The sequence below is a fragment of the Oryx dammah genome, unplaced genomic scaffold (assembly GCF_014754425.2).
Source record: "Oryx dammah isolate SB20612 unplaced genomic scaffold, SCBI_Odam_1.1 HiC_scaffold_28, whole genome shotgun sequence".
Taxonomy (NCBI): domain Eukaryota; kingdom Metazoa; phylum Chordata; class Mammalia; order Artiodactyla; family Bovidae; genus Oryx; species Oryx dammah.
Genome location: NW_024070212.1, coordinates 79,807,818 through 79,821,680, shown reverse-complemented (window position 1 = coordinate 79,821,680; position 13,863 = coordinate 79,807,818). Strand labels below are relative to the sequence as shown.

At 42.7% G+C, this 13,863-nt stretch overlaps 1 protein-coding gene across 2 annotated transcripts in view; it reads left to right on the top strand.

The window, feature by feature from the left end:
• The window catches only part of PGM1 (phosphoglucomutase 1), a 77,291-nt gene that overhangs the window by 38,075 nt on the left and 25,353 nt on the right, over positions 1 to 13,863 (top strand). For both annotated transcript variants that reach the window (XM_040232678.1, XM_040232677.1), the window contains exons 5-7: positions 1,640 to 1,830; positions 3,267 to 3,421; positions 6,645 to 6,760. In XM_040232678.1, the coding sequence (XP_040088612.1) occupies positions 1,640 to 1,830; positions 3,267 to 3,421; positions 6,645 to 6,760 (462 nt within the window). The remainder of the gene's footprint in view (positions 1 to 1,639; positions 1,831 to 3,266; positions 3,422 to 6,644; positions 6,761 to 13,863) is intronic.

Genomic DNA, 13,863 nt, shown 5'->3' with positions numbered 1-13,863 from the left:
GCTTGAACCCTTCCTATGATCCTGTCCAGGTCCTTCTGTTACACAGCAAAATCTGTTAGAAAACTTCTCCTGGTGGCCTGCAATGGTCTGTCTCTGGAACTTCTTCCCTTGGGTCCTAACTTGCCTCTGGAATCTCACAGAATGGGCCTCCTTTATTCAGACAAAGGCCATTCTGACTTTTCAAAACATTCAGCAGCAGTGTGTTGAGTAGCTACTATGTGTATGCTTGGGGGGTGTGGATGTAGTCAGGGATTCTGTAGACACTTCCTTCAAAGAGCTTGTGATGCTTGGGGAGATGAAGTGGGTAAGAAACCAACCACTGCCAGGCCAACAAAATGAGGGTTAGATAAAATTTCAAGTATTCTCCTTGGGGTGTGGAGGAAGGCGCAGTTTGACTGAAGGTATCAAGAGAGGTTTTCTGGAAGAAGTGGCAACCAACTCAAGCTTTTAGGAAAGAAAGATGTAAGGTGGTGGAAACTCCAGTGATGGTTATACCCAGCTGAGGCAGTGGCTGCAGCCAAGGCATAAAAGATGAAAAGGAGACGTCACATTAGGGGAATGAGCAAAAGCCTTGGCTGGCTCGAGTATGGGGCTTGTGATGGTGTATTTCCTAGGAGAAGCTGGTCACCAAGCTGACTTCTTTCTCCAAGCCTCTCAGTTGTTCCTTAAGAGTCTTGGTTTCTATGCCCCACACAGCTCTGGCTGCCTTGTCTTCATCCTGAGGTGTGTCAGTAGCCTCCTTTGCATGCCCCCAATGGGAGACACGAATTCTATACTGTCCTGACCTCTGTTGCATATGTTGGTGTTGGGACCTTCCTTGGTTGAAAGCATTTAGAGATGAACGTTCTTGATTATAACACTACGTATCACTGTAAAATATGTGACTGGTTTTCCCTGTTGTATGTTGTTACTGTGTTTTTGTGTGTCTGTATTCTTTTAATCAGTTTGTTGGATAGCTTGATAGAGGAGAAAGATTAGGACTCTGAATCCTAGCTCTCACTCCTACTATCTATCTGTGTAAGTTTGGGCAAATAGCCTCCTCTCAGAACCTCCGTTTTCTTATCCTAAATTGGAGGTGGTACTCATACTACACAAGCCTTTATAAAATGTGGGCTGTTGCTTGTTATCAGTGCCTCATATCTATTAACTCATTTAATTCTCACGTCTACCCTGTAAAGGTAGCTACTATTATTATCCTCATTTTGCATTTAGCATAGATGGAAGCACAGCAGAGAGATTAAATAGCTTAAATAACTTTCCCCAAAATGGTACAGCCAATAATTGACAGCTGAGATCTGAACCCCAGACACTGTGATTCCAGAGTCCAGGTTCTTAACGTGCTAAGTTGTAGCACCTCATGGGCCATTTTGAAGGACTGAGAAAATGTTTAAGAAGCACCTGTGTAGCAGGATCTTCATAAAGCTCTGCTTCCTTCCCTTCCCCCACTCTTTCCTAACCCCTCATTATTCCTACTTGTAGAACTTTCTACTCCAGACTCATCTCCCCACAAGCCCTTGAATACAATTTGCACACTCTCTGCCATTTGTACCATTCTCCCTAGATTGCCTCTACCTAGTCCCCAGTCCTCACCTTCTATGATCAGTTTCATTTCTGGTTCTTCATTTCATGTTCTGCATAGTCGTGGGACCATATGTGAAAAAAATCCTCTGTGAAGAACTCGGCGCCCCTGCGAACTCGGCAGTGAACTGCGTTCCCCTGGAGGACTTCGGAGGCCACCACCCTGACCCCAACCTCACCTACGCGGCTGACCTGGTGGAGACTATGAAGACAGGGGAGCATGATTTTGGGGCTGCCTTTGATGGAGATGGGGTGGGTACAAGCGCATTAACGTGAACTCTGATGCAGGCCAGGCCTAACATGCTAAATGGGGGAAAGCAGGCCCTGCAGCCTGGAGTGCAGTCAAGCTCCCTCATTGCACCTGGAGTCAGGGCTCAATTATTAGAAGACCCTCTTGACAGGATGACTTGAAGTGGAACCATGTGTCTAGTGTTTGCTGAGAAGGGCAGGGTGATTGGGGCCTGGTTATCATGTCTTGACTGGTGCTCCATGAGCTGACTGGTTTCTCGATCTCCATCCTTAGGTAGATTTTTGCTCTTAGCCAGCAGCTGGATCCTTGTTCAATCTCTGGAAAGAGTTTTGGCCTTATGATATACCTATCTGTTCATTCACATTAGCTGAAAGGTGAAACTATAATGAGAGAATTAACAGTTTATTCTTTAGCTACAGTTAATATTTGAAATAAACATGCTCTTTTATTTGCATTGGTGAGTATGTAACAGACAAGGAGGGACAGTGTCTTAGAGATAGTAAACATTACACATATTTACTTGGTTAAAAATATATTTTGGTGGTTGCTATTGTTCTTTAACATCAGCTGGAATTCATTGTTTCCTATAAAATAGCTTTTCCAATGTTAATATTTTGAGAAATTAAATAGAGATTGGGGCATTCCCTGGTGGCTCAGTTGGTAAAGAATCCACCTCCCAGTGTAGGAGATGCAGGTTCGATCCCTGAGTAGGGAAGATTCCCTGCAGAAGGGAATGGCAACCCACTCCAGTATTCTTGCCTGGAACATCCCATGGACAGAGGAGCCTGGTGGGCTACAGTCCATGGTGTCTCAAAAGAGTCAGACCCGACTTGGTCACTAAACAAATGAACAAGCAGACGTTATTTTCAGTGTGTCTTTCTGTCGCAGTGCATCCTGGGTTTCCTCTTTACTCTCAGTTACTTGAGCGCTTCCTGTATATCAGGTACCAGGAGAACAGTGAGGTGACCCATATTTTGTTGGGTCCTGCACCAAATGGAGGTGCCAGGATTTAGGAGTCTTTCCTTGAGGAAATCTGGTTTTTCCTTGGAGAATGCCTGGTAGACCTAGCAAGCTTTAAACAGCCCACATTTCCTCTCTGTGTGATCTCTGCTCTCTTCTGGGAGAGAAGAGAGGTGATTGGTTCCAGAGTTTGGAGAAGGTCAGGGAGGTTACATTCAGCTGGCCTCTGGAGGGAGAACAGAGAATTCAGCCTGGAAGGAGTTTGCACTTTAACTCAAAACAGTTTTGGCTCTTTGGCACGGAGGTGCCATTGGCCCAGTGGTGCTGTGCAGATCAATTAGGAATAAAGTCCAGTGTCTAGAACCCAGTATGAATAAATGTATCAGCTTTAAATTTTACGAAACCTCCATGTAAGATCGGTTGGTTTCTTCAGCACTTTGATTAAAAGATCTCCCTTTGAATTCCCCTTCTCCCAAAGGATCGGAACATGATTCTGGGCAAGCACGGGTTTTTCGTGAACCCTTCAGACTCTGTGGCTGTCATTGCTGCCAACATCTTCAGCATTCCATACTTCCAGCAAACCGGGGTCCGTGGCTTCGCACGCAGCATGCCCACCAGTGGTGCCCTGGACCGGTAGGTCTCTCCACTCCCTGGATTCCCAAGCAGGCCCTCACAGCGCTGGGAGCGCCCTTCCTCCCCTTTCAGCTCAGACATCTGATGCATACCTAGGGTGTTATCCAGGGGTTTTCTTGAAGGAAAGGTGTCATTTTTTCTGGATTGGATGTGCCCACTGTGCTGCTTTAGCACTCTGCATTTCCCCCATCCTGGCTCTCCTCACACTGTGTGCTGATACTCTGTTTACTTGACTATCTGCCCTGTTGAACTTGAAACTAATACAGAGAAAAGAATGTCTTTGTCACTGTGCTAAACTCTGACTGATCATGGAGTGCCTAGTACACACACACACACACACACATGCCTCATTGTAAAAAATGAGTGATTGAATGTTAATGAATAAATGAATGGATGGCACTTCTGCTGTAGCCAAGACATTGTTCTAGAGACTCACTTTTTCTGGGTAGTGTGCACAGAGTGGGGGTGAAAGACTGATGTAAGATCAGTGTTTCAACAGAACTTTCAAAAAAATGTTCCCCATCCAGCCCCCATCAGATGCCCATACACACAAGCATAGTAAATGGTCACTTATTCAAAATCTGAATAAACATAAAGCTAAAATAGTTTAAAAAATACATTCAGTTTTGAAGAAACAAGGGACCCAGTGACAGTAAACAGTTGGTATCTTTGACTTGCTTGTTTATTTACTGTATATCATCTCATTTGAAAAGGCTTTAGGTTAGCTTATGAGATCACATGTAAAACATCTGATAAATGGAAGTCATAAATGAGCACAAATCAGAGATATTGACTACATCATGTTAGGTGTCCAGTAAATAGTTCCTGGATGAATGGGTAAAGAGCAAGTGAATGAATGAACGGCTGAGGCTAGGGAGGAAGAAGAATGTATATACTTGGTTCTTATAATCATAACTATTACTCATTAAACATTACCTTACGCTAAACATTAAGCATGTATTTTAAGTCATTTAATTCTCAAACTGGCCCCATGAAGTAAATGCTGTATTTAATTCCTCTTTACAGATGGGAAAACGAAAGGAAAAAGAAGTTAACTAATTTGCCCAAAGTCACCCAGCTAGTAAATGATGGAGCAGGATTTGAACCCAGAACCTTTGCTCCCAAACACTGGGATGTGCAGTGCAGTAGTTTTCTGGTGTGTGTGTGTGTTTATTATAGAGCTAGTGCTGACTTCACTTCAGCTAACAAAGTAATGACTAATATCATTTAATAATTTGTAGTTGACACTGGTTTTTTTTTTTTACATTCACTGTCTCTATTGACCCTCATAGCAGTCCTTATTTTATTTTTTTTTACTTGTTTTGGAGTATAGGTAATTTACAATGTTGTGTTAGTTTCTGCTTTACAGCAAAGTGAATCAGCTATAATTAGATATAGCTAGTCTTTTTTAGATTCTTTTCCCATAAAGGGCATTACAGAGTATTGAGGAGAATTCTCTGTACTATCGAGTAAGTTCTTATGAGTTATCTATTTTATATATAGTAGTTTGTATACGTCGGAGAAGGCGATGGCACCCCACTCCAGCACTCTTGCCTGGAAAATCCCATGGACAGAGGAGCCTGGTGGGCTGCAGTCCATGGGGTCGCTAAGAGTCGGACACAACTGAGCGACTTCACTTTCACTTTTCACTTTCATGCATTGGAGAAGGAAATGGCAACCCACTCCAGTGTTCTTGCCTGGAGAATCCCAGGGATGGAGCCTGGTGGGCTGCCGTCTATGGGGTCGCACAGAGTCGGACACGACTGAAGCGACTTAGCAGCAGCAGCAGCAGCAGCAGCAGTGTGTATATGTCAGTTCCAATCTCCCAATTTATCCCTCCTCAACTCTTTTCCCCCTTGGTAACCATAAGTTTGTTTTCCCATCTGTGACTCTATTTCTATTTTATAAATAAGTTCATTCGTACCATTTTTTTTTTTTAAGATTCCACATGTAAGTGATATCATATGATATTTGTATTTCTCTGTCTGACTTACTTCACTCAGTATGACTATCTCTAGGTCCATCCATATTACTGCAGATGACATTATTTTGTTCTTTTTTAAGGCTGAGTAATATTCCATTTATATGGTATTTGTACCACATCTTCTTTATCCATTCATCTGTCAGCCAGAAGAGTAGTTAGCATCTTTCCCAGGACCCCACAGCTACATCAGAGCTAGAATTAGACCCTGGTCCTTCTGCCTCCACATCCTCCCTGCAAAGCTGTGAGCTGGTTTGTGGCCACACTATTGTCCATTAGACTGATAAGGTCCTGAAATAGCTTCTGTATAATCCAAAAACAGTCTAATTCCAGTTTATGTGGATTATATGTGATAATCCACATATAGAATCACAATGGAAAATACTTCATTACCCAGAAAGAAACTTTTATTTTCATAGTTTTAAAAATCATAATTTAATTTTCCTCAAATATTAGAATTGAAATATGATATTGTTTTGCTAGTGATAAGCATTTTGGGAAGCAAATCTCACTAAAAGGGTGAATGAAATGTAGGTAACTTTTCCTGTTCAAAGGGAAAGGAATCTAAAAAAAGAGTCACTCAAAAGTTTCAAATAGACTAAGGATAATATAGGGAGAAGTAAAGGATGTGTTACAGGGGACAGGGGCCATGGATTGGTGTGGATGCAGCTAGTGCTGATGGGAGCCCCGCTGGGCCCTGTCCTTGCAGGGCCTTCCAGGGAATGAAAGGAGCACTGACTGGGTCGCAGGCAGTGGTCATCCTGGCTGTGTGACCTTGGACTGAGTCACATAACATTCTGGGTCCTGTTTCTCTCTCTGTGAAATACTGACCTCCCAAACCCAATATCATCTGTCTCTATAATTATAGGTGCCTCGAAACATCATTCTTTTGTTCATTATGGAATGGTTATAAATGCTGTCTGTATCCAAAACACATGGGTTTAAATAGCCCCCCAAATACTTTTGTCCATTTTGCCACTGTTATTTTTTCTAAAATATTAAATTCAGTGACCTGAATTAATTCTTTCTTCATACTCTTCTCCCCCTCCTCTGACTCCACATATAATAGCCCATTGTGCACAAGTTTTCTCATACGATTTTCCACCAGTCTTAGAATTATGTGTACCTCTGAGCAATGCTAAGTGGAACCCTTGATTACAATAACGGTTGCTATTTTCCATCCCTCACATGGCTACACTAGCAGTCCTGCTGTGATGTAACTTTGATTTCATGCCTTTGAAGGGTGGCTAATGCTACAAAGATTGCTTTGTATGAGACCCCAACTGGCTGGAAGTTTTTTGGGAATCTGATGGATGCAAGCAAACTGTCCCTTTGTGGGGAGGAGAGCTTCGGGACTGGTAAGTATGCAGCCCAGAGCTGTTTTTTTCCCTGTAAAGGCTACTTGCAGTGAAAGCTTAGACTGCTAAAGCAGCACTGAAATAGCAACGGTAGCTGATATGTCCTAAATCAAGATACAGCTTATTTATAACAACCCTGATGGAGTGTACACACTTGAAAAGCAGCAAGCACGTTCCACCGGGGAGGGTTAATTTTACTTTCAGAGGGTCACATCTACCGAGACAGGAAGTTTGGGCAGCGTGGCCATTGAGTCTGTGGGGATTAAACAGAATGATAAACACATTTTTCTCCCCTCAGTGGTCAAGGAAACCTTTATAAATGTTTTTATTTCTAGGAAGAAATATGGTGGAGTGAGTCAGTTTTTCGTTTTTATTTAAGAGAAGTTTTCGCCACAGTGCTAAATCTTCTTCTTTAATAGGCGTGTGTTTTCTGTAGCAACAGGTTGTAATTTATTAAGGTTATGTGGAGGGAGACCATTAGGGTGGAACTGAATTGCTAGGTAATCAAGAAATTGACCATGAAGCTCTATATGTAAATTGTGGTGCAATGAAAGAGTAGAACTTGGTATGCTTAGGGGATGTCCCACGATCCTTAGACCCCACTTTCCATGTTCTCCCTTCTTTTTTGTAAGTTTTTAAAAGTTTAATTTATTTTTAATTAGAGGGTAATTGCTTTCAATGTTGTATTGGTTTCTGCCATACAACACGTGCTTTCCCTCCTTTTCTATGTCTTTCCAGGACTGACTTGAAGTCCCACTTCCATGACCTTCCCAATGACCCCATCCTACATCAGTCTCTCTCTTTTCTAAACATTTACTCAGGCTTGTGGCCCTTTCCCCAGGGTTGTCCCCAGCAGCCAGATTGCAAAGTACTTCAGTGGCCATATTGCCTCTCCTCCTATTGCCTCTACCCAATATTTTGAAGTAAAAGAACCAATCTTCTTGATCCTCAGTACTATTCTTCCATCCTTTGTCAAAGAAAAAATCAAAATCTATCAGCCTTGCCATTGAGTTGTAATTCATGCTGGTTAAACAGAATAAAAGGCTGATTTCTTTTCCTATAAATCCTAGGGTGGGGTGAATGTTGTTGCTGTTCAGTCGCCCAGTTGTGTCCGATTCTTTGTGACCCCATAGACTGTAGGATGCCAGGCTTCCCTGTTCCTCACCATCTCCCAGAGTTTGCCCAAGTTCATGTTCATTGCATTGGTGATACCATCCAGCCATCTCATTCTCTGACACCCTCTTCTTCTGCCCTTGATCTTTCCCAACATCAGGGACTTTTCCAATGAGTTGTCTGTTTGCATCAGATGACCAAAATACCAGAGCTTCAGCTTCAGCATCAGTCCTTCCAGTGAATATTCAGGGTTGATCTCCCTTAAGATTGGCTGGTTTGATCTCCTTGCTGTCCAAGGGACTTTCTTCTCCAGCACCATAGTTGAAGGCATCAATTCTTTGGCATTCTGCCTTATTCAGCTCTCACAACCATACGTGACTACTGGGAAGACCATAGCCTTGACTATACAGACCTTTGTCGGCAGAGTAGTGTCTCTGCTTTTCAACACACTATCTAGGTCTGTCATTGCTTTCCTGCCAAGAAACAAACAGCTTCTGATTTCATGGTTGCAGTCACTGTCAGCAGCGATTTTGGAGCCCAAGAAGAGGAAATCTGTCACTACTTCCACCTTTGCCCCTTCTATTTGCCATGCAGTAATGGGCCTGGATGCCATGGTTTTAGATTTTTTAATATTTAGTCTTAAGCTGGCTCTTTGACTCTTCTCCTTCACCCATATCAAGAGGCTCTTTAGTTTCCTCTTTGCTTTCTGTCTTTAGAGTGGCATCATCCTCATATCTGAGGTTGTTGATGTTTCTCCCACCTATCTTGATTCCAGCCTGTATCTCATCCAACCCGGCATTTCTTGATGTGCTCAGTGTATAGGTTAAGCAAACAGGTGACAGCAGACAGCCCTGTCGTACTCCTTTCTCGATCTTGAACCAATCAGTTGTTCCATACAGGGTTCTCACTGTTGCTTCTTGACCCACATACAGGTTTCTCAGGAGACAGGTAAGATGGTCTGATATTATCATTTCTAAAAGAGCTTTCCACAGTCTGTCATGATCTACAGAGTCAAAAGCTTTAACGTAGTCAATGAAACAGAGATAGATGTTTTTCTGAAATTCCCTTGCTTTTTCTATATAACCCCTCAAATGTTAGCAATTTGATCTCTAGTTCCTCTTTCTTTTCTAAACCCAGCTTGGACATCTGGAAGTTCTTGGTTCATATAATGCTGAAGCCTCGCATGCAAGATTTTAAGCATGACCTTACTAGCATGGGAGATGAGTGCAATTGTCCAATGGTTAGCCTACTCTTTGGTACTACCTTTCTTGGGAACTGGGATGAGAATTGACCTTTTCAGTCCTGTGGCCTCTGCTGGATCTTCCTGATTTGCTGACATAATGAATGCAAAACCTTGATGGCATCCTCTTTTAGGGATTTGAATAGTTCTGTTGGAATTTCATCACATCCACCAGCTTTATTAACAGCAGTACTTCTTAAGGCCCACTTGACTTCACACTTCAGAATGTCTGGCTCTGGGTAACTAACCACACCATCATAGTAATCTGGTTCATTAAAATCTTTTTTATACAGTTCTTCCAGGTATTCTTTCCATCTCTTCTTGATCTCTTCAGCATCTGCTGGAGGAGGAAATGGCAAACCACCCCAATATACTTGCCATGAGGACCTTATGAACTGTATAAAAAGGGTGGGTAGAATGAGCTAATAAATTTGAGATGCCCGGTGACAAAATTCTAAGCAATTTAATACCCTTGAGGAAGTGACGTTACTTCTTCATAATGAATGGCTTATGGAATTGGAGGGTATTAAGAATGAGTTTGGAGGCTGAACAATGTCTACAAAACAAGCTACATGATTTCCCAAGGTCTAGGTCTTTGGTGAGAGATATCAAGGCTACTGCTTAGTTCTTTCCTACCTCATAAAATATGAATGGTGCCATATTACTCCACGGGATGCTGGATGACTACCCATTGGACCTGTAAGGTGGGCTTTGCCCATGAAATCCCCCCAGTGTTATCCAGTGCAGGCTTGGGATCGGTCATTCTTCCCTATGGGTGAAGCTGTCATTGAAGGCAGGTACCGTGTCTAAACCTTTGGTTTCCTGACTCCATGTACCTGTTTCAGTGCTGAGCCTAATGAAAAGAGAAAAGTCTAGAACAAGGTCTTCCTGGGTGTTTGGATGTGTGGAAAGATACTAGTTCCATGAAGATCAGAAAACTTGGAATACACCTCTCTGTCTTGGACATTCATGATGATATTATCATTTGAAGATTCCAAAACATTCTGCCATAAGGAATCCAGTTTGCACAGTTTTATGTAAACATTGTTAACTGCAATATCTCTTTTTTGTAGTATGTTTAGTAACACATTGCCCCTCAGACCCATGTGGATAGCACTGGGCAAGGCGAATCGGAGTCCTAGGGCCACGTAACCATCTAGGTGTTGACTGGCTGGGAACAGGATTGAAGACAGGGTGCACAAACTGCTCCTGCCTTGCATGACAAGCCTTCAGATACCAGAGGGCAGTTCTCAGGTCCACTCTTCCCCTGACCACCCATGCCTAGTCCTCCAGTCATCCCTCACTTCATATTGTTTATATACCTAGCACTGGTTTCTAAATGTTTCCCCGTTCACCAGTGCCCCTCATAGAAGATCATGTCTAGAACTGAGCCCAAATCCTCCAGGCTTGACTTGACAAGTAGAGAGTAGATGGATGACTATTTCTAGAGAACTGGACCCTGTACATTTTTTGATATGACTTTCATTTATGTTAGCTTTTTGGACATTTCATAATACTGCTTAGCTCATTTAATGTTGTAGATAATTATACCCCTTTAAGCTTTTACTCAGTAACATTTGCCAAGAAAAGTCCCCAGATTACATTTGTGGGACTGATTTCTTTGAACCCAGGCATTAGACTTTAAATTATTCCTTGTTAAGGCTTGTTCTTGTTTACTTATTTATTAACCCATCATCAAATACTAAGTGCCAACCATGGTTTTATCTTCCCTTTGATATCTTTTATATCAAAAGAAAGGATTCATCCTGAGAAAAATCCACAAACTTGTTCGCTCTCTCTTAAAAAAAAAAGACAATTGTTCCATAATATTTGTGAGAAAAACATTTACAAAGCCAGGCTCATAGCCATGGATCACCACTGCTGAGTGAGCGCAGCTGAACTTACTTAACTGAACTTCTGATCTACTTGTTTAGAGAGGAGTTAGGTTCCACCTGCTCTGTCCCTTGTTGGCAAATGTTTCCAACAGTTCCTTTACAGAGTATCTCAGGATGGACATTAGTGATCCTACAAGCTTTGAAATATTTGAATTCTGTAGCTTAATTGAGTGCCAGGTCATTTATTTATGTGTTTTTCTAAATTAGAGTAGAGGCAATTTCTCAGGAAAGCCTCCCTAACTTTGAGTGGGTCAAATCCCCTTATTATTAGATCTCACAGCACCACACACCTCTCCTTCCTTGCACATAGTACAGCTGTAATTTTACAAGTATTTATAATTATTCGATTAATGTCTGTTGGTTCCACTATACTGTAAGCTCCATGACGACAGGAGTCATATTTGTCTTGTTCTCCATCATATCCTCACAGCCTGGTATAAATCTCAGAATATAATAGGTGTTCAGCAAACACTTGTTGAATGAATGAGAGAGCACACTTCTCACTTGGCACCTTCCATTCAGACAAACCAGAGCCCTGGTGTTGGAAAGGAAGGGACTAAACATTATCAGTATAGTTTCCTGTGTTTTGATGGAGTCATGAGTGTCTAGCTGGTGCTCTTCTGCTTAAACACTCACCTCTGGCAGAATCTGGGACTCTCGCTGGGACTCAGCACCACTCTACTCCAGAGTGCAGAGCTGAGGACCCACAGTCTTTGTGAGACAAGATGACCTTTTATAAAAGAAAAGGAGAAATTTACTTGCAAAGAGGTGCAAAAGAGTCAGACTTCACAAGAACTGGCTCACCAAATAAAACAAATCACCAGTATTTAAATGCACAAGCTGTAAGATTACTCTTACCAAGTACACGTTAGTCTGTTCATGGTGGAGAAACAGCAACTGTCTCATGTGATTATTGTGGCCACCAAGGCTATGACACTCCTCAGACATCAGCATCACAAATGCCAGGGATGAAGGTGTTTTTGTTATGGTACCAGAACGGGACAGGGTGAGCTTCCTATTTTTGGTTGATCTCATGGTACAGTTATTTTCCTCTCGAATTGTGGGTGATGATGCACGTGTTTATACATGATGGTAGAGGGAAATCTTGAATTCTTGGGAAAACAGGAAGAAATATGAAGTCACTGAATAAACTAGAATGTCACTGCTTTTGAAATTCTTCCTTGGGAAAAGGAGGGAGGGGGCTTCCTCAACCTAGGAAACCAGGTTGAGGACTAACTTGGTATCATATGGAAATAGGCCAGTAAATTCTGATCTGGCCCAGTCTAGAGGTTAGCAATATTTTTCTCCTGTCTCATCTCGAAAAGGTTCTAGAGATGATATATATTATATGGGAGTGGTCTCAGAGAAGTACAACATTCATGCTTTGCAAATTTCCTTTAATTTTAATTTCTTATGAAAAACCCTTCATATTTATACTTCATCAGCTCATTCCTCAAATGTTTGTTGAGCTTTGGCTTTGTCCCAGATACTGAATTAGGTTCAGGGAACACAGTGGTAAGCACAGCCTCCCTGTGGAAGGCTCCATGGAGACCCCATTTGAGGAAGGAAGTCAGACCCTGGCCAGGTTATCTCAAGTGTGCAAAGCAATAGAATCTGAAGTACAGGATATGCCAGGGACTGTATACCCAGGGTACCTAACCTGGTTTTGTGGTGAGAGGATTAGGTTTTTCTGTCTAGTTCTCTGCCTGTTCTAATTTGCATACCTTCGAGTACATTTTCCTGTAGGTAAATCTCCCCACAGGAAGGTTAGGACATCCTGTCTCTGGGAAATTTCCCAGACAGACTATCCCAACAGCACTGGGCTGATACCCTAATTATAACTAACTCAGTTAAACTGTTACCTGCATGTCTAGCTCTCCATCTTGCTCATCTGTGAGGGCAAGGAACGTGTCTCACTCATCTTGGTGTTTTCTCATATCCTTAGAACATAGTAGATGCTGACTCATACTTGTTGAGTGTAAAATGGAGTTTGGGTTAAGACACATTATCTGCCTGTCAAGTGCTTACCAATTTCCTCCAAAGGAAACACAGATTCTAGGGGCAGTTATGAGGTAGTGCAGGATAAATAGCTAAATGGAAAGTTTGAGGGTTGCCGAGGGGGAGCTTCCCCTTGAAGGCGGGAGTGGTGTGGAAAAGGCTTTCTGAGGCACTTTCCTGCCCTTGCAGAGGGAAGTCATCTGTGCAGTAGAAGCCAGAGAGGACAGAGCAGGTCTGCTGGATCACCAGCCAGTCAGCTGGGGTCTGGTCGTTCTTTGGGCAAACGCTTCCTGAGAGCTGGCTGCACACCAAGCATGAACCAGGTACAGCTCAGAGTGCAGGGTGGGGTGAGAACAGACAGGGTAGAATAGAGGTAAACACAGAGGATACCAAGGAAGGCATCCTGGATAAGAAGGAAGTTGAAAGTAGTTACAGATGTTAGCCAGGCTAATAGTTATATGTGGGGTAGAAATTTCCAGGCAGAGAAAACAGCATGTTTAGGAGATGGAAGGAGAAATAGAGATGGTCAGAGAAAGAGACAGGCAGATGCTCAGGTTTCCAGAGAACTCTGTGGAGCTCTTTTTCAGCTGTCATGGCCCATCCACAGACCGTGGCCTGGCAACAGCAGGAGCCTGGGCACTCCTGAGGTATTCGTATCGGTAAATGAAACCTAATCCCTAAACTGTTGGCGCTTGGCTTCCTCAGCAAAGGTTGACATTTTTCTTGGCTAGGACCCAGAGTGTACTCTGACTGAGCAGAGTTTATACATATCACAAGGTGCTGATTAGGCCAAAGTCAAGTGACAGGTGTTTGAAGATGCTGAAAGGGCAGAATCCCCATGGGTTTAGCTGGTCCCT